The sequence below is a fragment of the Myotis brandtii genome, unplaced genomic scaffold (assembly GCF_000412655.1).
Source record: "Myotis brandtii unplaced genomic scaffold, ASM41265v1 scaffold84, whole genome shotgun sequence".
Taxonomy (NCBI): Eukaryota; Metazoa; Chordata; class Mammalia; order Chiroptera; family Vespertilionidae; genus Myotis; species Myotis brandtii.
Genome location: NW_005371410.1, coordinates 10004926 through 10013117, shown reverse-complemented (window position 1 = coordinate 10013117; position 8192 = coordinate 10004926). Strand labels below are relative to the sequence as shown.

Here is an 8192-nt window from a genome sequence, read left to right as displayed (position 1 = left end):
AAATAAAATAAAAAAGAAGACTGGTTATAGTTACACTAGTTAGTTAATATAACCAAGTAACAATGATCACCTTTTGGGCTACTTTCTAATATACTTTTGCTTCAAGTAATCTGAACAATAAAACTTTAATTAATAATAAAAAAAATAAAATAAAATAACAAAAAAGACTGGTTATAGTTACACTAGTTAGTTAATATAACCAAGTAACAATGATCACCTTTTGGGCTACTTTCTAATATACTTACTTTGCTTCAAGTTGGATTATTCTTTTCCTGTGATACACCAATGTTGTGGGCTCTGCTGCAAAAACTTTAAGTCTTCCATGAAGATAAAATGCAATTCTTTGGTCTCTTTTTATTGTATCAATGATGGCATCATATTCTTTTTTGATTGAAGTAAGAATGGATTTGTATGCAGTGACATATTCTATTACCTGAAATATGATTTTTCTGCCTATAGTTTTTAATTTTTTTCTGGTACACCATGGATCAAAAGCCTTTCAAAGAGCATTATAGATTATTTTTTAAATAAAACATGATGAGGAATTAGAAGTCTCAAATATCACTGGGTATTAAAGAATATTTCCTGAATATGTGCTCTTTGTAAATTATTACAGTCCTGTGAGCTTAAATATGAGAGAAAAAATATCATATTTTTCTCTACTTGGTATGAACACATACATTATATAGTATCAGTTAAAACCAATACCAGGCCTAATACTGCATTCCTATTCCCAAGATATCAAGTAAAACTGTAGGAAATCCCTCATCACTATCCACTCATGGCTTCCAATGGTGTGAAAGTACAGAATATCTTTGGAAGGATAACAGAAGAAAATAGAAAACAGTGGATGCCTGAAGAAAAGGAAAGGGAAAGAGAACAAGCTGACCTTTAGTTGTATACTTTTCTTTATTGGTTCTTTTCATTTATGTATTTATTTATTTGCTAATCTTGTGTATACAATACCCATGCAAAAACAAATAAACATTTAAAATAATTTAAAATTTAGTTTTCAAATTGTGCTCACAAGGATTTCAGAAGGGACCAATGTATAAAGAGAACAGAGGTGATCAATCCAAATTTTCTCTGAAAGCCACAATTATGCATTCTACTCCTACCACATCTCTAGTCTCTGGTATCCCCTACTAGTTCTCTGTTAGCTAGACAATATCTAGAAAAAATTATCCAGGAAGACATCTGGTCTCTCAAGAAATGGTATGAGATTAATTGATCAATGACAAGTACCAGGAGAGGATATCTGAGTGGGAGATACTGGGCGTCTTTTTTACATGACTATACTACCTATCAGCCCAATTAGGAGGACTGCCCCCCAAGAACCCATAATAAAATAGAAGTCATGATTCTGTGGTCTTTCAAATTAAGCACCCTGCTGTTCCTGGCCATCGTCCACTCCACACACCTATGGGGTGTGCTACAACAATCCAAGACAGCTTGGATACATTAGTGGATAGAAAATGGACTTGTAGTGATACACTTATCAGCTCCCATATCTGTCTGCTAGAAGAAATAGATATCAGGAGAACACTCATAGGAACTTTGGAGAATGCATATTAGTAGATATTGCATTAAAAGAAAGAAGACAGACTGGCAGGCCACAGGTAGAATAGTTTTGCTTGACCCACAAAATATTAGTAAATTTTGTAATTAGTAAAATTTAGTAAATTTCACCTGAAAACCATATTTCCAGCTTCTCTTGAAAACTATGAAAAATCTACATACTTGGAACCACCATTCCTTAATGGCAACAAACAGCAAGAGCTTTAGACTGAATTCTTCATTTTAGACTGGTTCTTCATTTTACCAGTCTCCATGATTCCTCATTCTCTTACAGCCTCATGCCCTAGCTGGTTTGGCCCAGTGGATAGAGCGCTGGCCTGTGGAATGAAGGGTCCCAGGTTCGATTCTGGTCAAGGGCACATGCCTGGGTTTCGGGCTCGATCCCCAGTAGGGGGCATTCAGGCGGCAGCTGATCAATGATTCTCTCCCATCATTGATGTTTCTCTCTCTCCCTCTCCCTTCCTCTCTGAAATCAATCAAAATATATTTAAAAACAAAAAGAAAAATGGGTATTGCTAAAACCTTGCAAAACAAAATCAAGTGTTATATAAGCCACAGCATTTTCTAATCTCATCTCCATATTTCCAATGTTCAGTCTAGTCAAACCCCATTTACTGTGCCTATCTACCTAGACCTCTAATCTACAAGGGATCTCAATTTAATATGCTAGGTCAGCAATTTCAACCGGTGTGCCACAAGAATTTTTAAACATGCAATACTGACCTCTTTCCCTCAAAAAAAAAAAAAAAAAAAAAAAGACAGCACCCAACACAATAGCCGTCCACTGTGAATAAGTCAAAATTATATACCATTTTTGTTGTTGTTAGATCAGCAAAAAATATATTATTTGGTGTGCTGCAGAATTTTAGTAATTAGTTTATGTGTGCTGTGAGATGAGAAAAGTTGAAAATCGCTGTGGTAGATCAAATCTAGACCAAGACTTTAATGATACCACACATAAACCCAAAACAAGGTTCCTGCTTACAGCCCAATCCCTCACAAATCAGTTAACACTTTCAGATGGAGGGTCAAAATGTTAGAGGGCACTGCTAGGTGTTGCTCAAAAACTGATAAAAATGTTAAAACTGATAGCTTGCACTTAAGCCAAAAGAGTTGAAACACTCATCAACTGTCTAGTAATAAGTGCAGTATTGCATTTTCTCCCTTCTCCCCTTTCTAACAAAAGAGATGAACTTTTCAAAACTGATAGATGTAGTTAAACAAGCAGTGGTGTTACTAAAACAGGAGTATTAGTCATCAAGAAAGACCATTTCTGCCTGGCCAGCAGAGCTCAGAGGTTTGAGTGCCGACCTGTGAACCAGGAGGTCACGGTTCAATTCCCGATTGGGGCACATGCCTGGGTTTTGGGCTCAATCCGTGTGAGGTGTGCAGAAGGCAGCTGATCAATGATTCTCTCTCATTATTGATGATTCCATCTCTCCCTCTCCCTTCCTCTCTAAAAGCAATACAAATATTAAAAAAGAAAAGAAAAGAAAGACTATTTCTTCCCCATGAAAATCCATTGTCTTAAAAGCATTGATACCTTATCAAAAACGTTTCGGTATATGATGTAATATTCATCAGCAGGTCCTTCCTCATTGCAGCCCACTCTTTTAGTTTCTGTAATTATGTATCTTTGCACACTTTCCAAAAATTCCTTATCACATCTACTAATGATAGGAGGGATAATTGTATGTTTGTTTATTCCTTGAACCGACATGGCATAATCTGCAATACTCATTCAACAGAGAAAAGTTAACTCTTGACTTGCTTTTGCAACAAAGCCAAAACTTTTGATAGGCCTGAAAGAAAAAAAAGACCATCAATTAATTTAAAGCTTAAAATAAATTGTCAAATATTCATCTAAAGCAAATGTAAAAAAATGTGCCATGGATCTGAGATAAACAATTAACACCAGTCAATAGGAGCTCTTTTCTTATTAACCGAGCATGTACAGGGTATCCCCCAAAATGTATACGTATACACTTTGAATGATTATAAAGTCAGTTTTCATTTTCAGAATTTAAAAGAATTTACAGAAATAATTTTTTTGTCAACATCTGTTTTCAAACTCGTGACCATTCTGGTCCAGGCACTGCTAGTAACACAATGCAATGGAATCGCAAACATCAAGAATCATTTCCTTCAGTATTTGTGGGCCCACAATTCATTGACTGTTGCTGGTTTTGTACCATAAACCTTATCTTTTAGGTATCCCCATAAAAAAAAATCTAGTGGTAGAGCGGAGAAGGCAGTGAGACAGAGATGGGCACAATGGGCTATAAAAGCCCAGAGGAGCATCTCACTAGCCTGTGGGAGAGGGCAGGAAAACATCAAACAGCAGGGACAACATCTAAAGGAATCACAACTAGGGCAATGCTTAAGTTATGCCATATTTATTTATTCAATAAATATTTAGGCCCTGCCAGCATGGCTCAGTGGTTGAGCATCAACCTATGAACCAGGAGGTCACGGTTTGATTCCAGGTCAGGGCACACGCCCGGGTTGTGGGCTTGATCCCCAGTGTGGAGCGTGCAGGAGGCAGCTGATCAGTGATTCTCTCTCTCATCATTGGTGTTTCTAATCTCTCTCTCCCTTTCTCTCTGAAATCAATAAAAATATGTTAAAAAAATATTTAGGGGCACTTTCTGTGTGTCTGCCACTATCTTAGACGCTAGAGAAAGAGCTTTGAACAAAACAAAGCTTTTAACCTCCCAGAAGTTATGTTCAAGTAGAAAGAGAGACAACACAAAGTAAAAACATAGCATGACAAATGGGGATAAGTCATATGGGGAAAAATGAAACTGGGAATGAGAGAGTTAGGAGGGTGGGAGGGTGCAATTTCATATAAAGCATTAAGTTAGGAAAAGAGGAAAGTCCTCACTGATAAGTGGCATTTCAGAAATCTGACAAAAGCAGGTCATGTAGATTCCTGGGAAAGAGTGGTTGAGGCAGAGAGAGCAGCAAGTCCAAAGGCCTCAAGGCAGTAAGCAAGTCTGAGGAACAGCAAGGCCAGTGGGGCCGGAAGAGAATGAGAAAGGCAGAGAAGAGATGAGGTCAGAGCTGCAGCAGCCAGATCAAGTACAGGGCCTTGAAGGCAGGACCACTACCTGCACATGGGCACCCTTGTGCAGCTTAGAAAAAGGTGCCCTTTCTCTGGACCAGTGGTTCTCAACCTTCTTAATGCCGCGACCCTTTAAATACAGTTCCTCATGTTGTGGTGACCCCCAATTTCATTGTTACAAATTGAACATAATTAAAGCATAGTGATTAATCACAAAAACAATATGTAATTATATATGTGCTTTCCGATGGTCTTAGGTGACCCCTGTGAAAGGGTCATTCGACCCCCAAAGGGGTCGCGACCCACAGGTTGAGAACCACTGCGTCTGGACAGATTTGGCAAGAGGACTGGAAGCTCCAGTCACCCCAGTGCTGGAGCAGCAGCCTCACTTACAGGAATTTAGGCTTAACTCTGAATGAGATGGGAAGCCATTGGAGGACTGTGGGCAAGAGTGTCAGCTGACTTACACATTTTCAAAGAATTGCTCTTGCTGCTTTGTGAAGAAAAGGGCCCAAAGCCTGAAGAACTGCTAGGAGGCTACTGCAACCATCTGGGAGAAAGATAATGGTGGCTTGAATCAGAATGGTAACAGTGGCAGTGGTGAGAAGTGTTCTGCATGTAGACTAGTATTTAAAAACAAAGCCAAGAGGACTTGCTGAGGGGACTAGATGTAGGTATGAGAGAGCAAAGATGACCGTAAAGTTTGTGGCCTTACACATTAGAAAGATGGGAACTGCCATTTATGGAGATGCGAAGAGCAATTTCATGAGATCAGGAGTCTGGGGCTTGCCTACTGGAGATGTTGACTAAACAGCAGGCTATGTGAAGCTGGAGTTCAGGTGGGTAACCTGAATGAGAGGTAAGTTTATAAGCCATTTGCATAATAAATGGTATTGAAAAGTTATGAGACAGAAGGAAAATGACCTGGGAAATGTAAACAAAGCCAGAGCAGAGGTCCAAGGACCAGTCCTGGGGGAGATACTCCAAAGTTTAGAGGTCCGGTAGCTCCGGAGGAAGCAGCAAAAGAGCCTCTAAAAGGGTGTCCAGAGGTACAAGTGAGAGGGAAATCCTGGAAGTCAGGTGAAGACCGAGTTTCAAAGGAGAGAGTGATCAACTGTGTCAAATGCTGCTGACAGATCCTATAAGATCAACTGACCATTGAATTTAGCAACATGGAGGTGATGAGTGACCACAAAAGCTATTCCAGTAGAATGGTGGGTACAAAAGCCTGAAAGGAGTGGGTACAGTCAAAGAAAGGGGAAGCTTTGGAGACAGTGAGTGTAGACATCTCTTGCAAGGAGTTCTGTTGTAAAGGTGAAGCCTAGTTGGAAGCACCTGGGACAGGAATGTTCCAGGGAGAAGTGGATTCCTCATTAGAGCCACAGCATGAGGGAGCCCGTGTCAGGGGCTTCAATTCATGCAACAGTATAAAGCAGTGGTCGGCAAACCACAGCTCGCGAGCCACATGCGGCTCTTTGGCCCCTTGAGTGTGGCTCTTCCACAAAATACCACGTGCGAGCGCGCCCGTACAGTGCGAATGAAACTTCATGGCCCTTGCACAGAAGTCGGTTTTCGGCCTGGGCGAGTCTATTTTGAAGAAGTGGCGTTAGAAGAAGTGGGGGTACGTTCGCTGAGGTCGACCCCTCAGATTGAGGACGTTTTTAGCAAAAGCCAGCTTAGGAGTACCCTAATTCAGTTAATAACAATGTACCTACCTATATAGTTTAAGTTTAAAAAATTTGGCTCTCAAAAGAAATTTCAATCGTTGTACTGTTGATATTTGGCTCTGTTGACTAATGAGTTTGCCGACCACTGGTATAAAGCAAGTAATGCGTTTGGCAGATTAGGATGTAAGGGAGCCGGAGGCCGAATATTAGAGTAAGGGATTTGGATCTCATTATGAAGGTGAAATAGGATAATGACCTAACCTACTTTTTAGAATACTATTTGGAGACAAGAGTGAAGGTGGGTTAGAAAAGGAGAAGGACTAGAGGCAGGTTAGAAGCCAGTACTGAACACTTCCAGGAGATTAAGGAGGGCTTGAATTTGGGGGTGGGCATACAGGGGGCAGGCACAGGGATAAAAACAGGAGGGCACCAGGAGGGGGCCCTGGAAGGAGTCCGTGGTTTGTGCAGCGAGGAAGGCGGGTAAGGACACAACTCCCGGCTGACTCCCGCCTGCCAGGCGCATCCCACACATACTTCCTCTAGGGATCTTCGCCAACGTACAAATTGGGAAATTCTACAACTAAATAGCCATCCCGCAGATTTCTTTCCCGTATGGGTTCATTTTAACATTTGAAAACCGGGCTTGAGATTTGCAACATATTAAACTGTCTCACACGGCAAACCAGGCTCAGAACTGTCTTTACACCAGCAGAGACTTGGGGGCTGAAGGCGGGGGACTACAGGGCAAAAATGAAAAAAAAAAAAAAAAAAGGATGAACCCGAGCTTTTGAAGATATCACCTATTTTTCAGGTTGCCTGGAGTTGGCCACAGAACTCCTTCCCTTGCAGGCCCGGGGAGCAGCGGTGGAAGATGGCTTGATCCTCCGCTCCTAACCGCCTCCGTGAGGAGGTGAACGCTACCTCCTTTCCACTACCCGTCCCCAGCCTCTTGCCCTTTCCTCCTAGTCATTTCCGACCGGTTTCCACCTTCCCTGAAAGCATCACTTCGCTCCGCCCTTCCTCCCTCCTCACCTTAACCCCTTTCTCCAAAAACCCCAACTCCAGTGCGTGGAGTTAGTTAACTACGGCACGCGGGGGTGTGGAACTGCATCCTGGGACAAGTAGTCTCAGCCCAAAGAAAGCAGTGGAAACTACAACTCCCAGAAGACACTTCCGTTTCCTCCTCTTCCTCCATGAGGCCCCCTCAATCCCACCCCCTTTTTAAGACCCTCTTAGCCACGTCCCCTATAGGAGACAAGCCTTTTAAAGACATTTTAAGTTGTTTAAACCTACTGTCTCTAGAGTCTAGCATTCTGGAGGTTAAAGTGAGAAATAAGCCCGGCCTAGAACGAGAAGAAATGAGGTCCACGAGCTAGTCTGGCATGTGGCTAGACAGCCGCGGTGATAGCAGTCAGGCATTTGGTGTGGTCGCCTAAGAGGTGGGGCCTGCGGCGGCGGCGGCCCCGGGAACCGTGTGGGCCTGCGCGGCGTTCTTCCTTTCCGATCCGCCATCTGTGGTGAGTGTGTGCTTCTCGTCGGCTCCCTGGCCGGCGGCCTACCGGCCTTCCCCTCTTGTGTCCCCAGGTGTAACCCGTCTCTTCCTTCTCCTCCCCCTCAGGTGGGGTCGCCGCCAAGATGCAGATTTTCGTGAAAACCCTCACGGGGAAGACCATCACTCTCGAGGTGCGGCCAGGTGGCGTGAGGGAGCCGAGGCCTGAGGGAGGCCCGGAGGTGGATCTCGGACCGGCGCTGCTTTAGAGCGTGTTCCCGAGTCCGGGTTCTGAAACCTGACCCTGAGTTGAGAGCCGTTTGCCGAGCAGGGCAGGGGTCTGGGCAGCTTTTGCACGTGTAAAGGCTCGGCCCTCACCTCGGTGTTCCTGCCC

General features: G+C 42.9%; 2 protein-coding genes across 4 annotated transcripts in view; one reads left to right on the top strand and one right to left on the bottom strand.

Moving 5' to 3' along the window:
- Positions 1-7652, bottom strand: part of CLHC1 (clathrin heavy chain linker domain containing 1) — a 30811-nt gene extending 23159 nt beyond the window's left edge. The window contains exons 1-3 of one of the 3 annotated variants that reach the window (XM_005884607.2): positions 7110-7652; positions 3122-3380; positions 246-433 (exon numbers count right to left, since the gene is read on the bottom strand). In XM_005884607.2, coding sequence (XP_005884669.1) covers positions 246-433; positions 3122-3319 — 386 coding nt within the window. In that variant the 5' untranslated portion in view covers positions 3320-3380; positions 7110-7652. Of the gene's footprint in view, positions 1-245; positions 434-3121; positions 3381-4462; positions 4794-7109 lie in introns of those variants that run through there. The other 2 variants (XM_005884608.2, XM_014532043.1) reach the window with 2 other exon arrangements.
- Positions 7653-7743: 91 nt separating this feature from the next.
- RPS27A (ribosomal protein S27a) overlaps positions 7744-8192 on the top strand; it is a 2378-nt gene continuing 1929 nt past the window's right edge. Inside the window, exons 1-2 of the mRNA XM_005884609.2 lie at positions 7744-7826; positions 7928-7992. Of these exons, the coding sequence (XP_005884671.1) occupies positions 7945-7992 (48 nt within the window). The 5' untranslated portion in view covers positions 7744-7826; positions 7928-7944. The remainder of the gene's footprint in view (positions 7827-7927; positions 7993-8192) is intronic.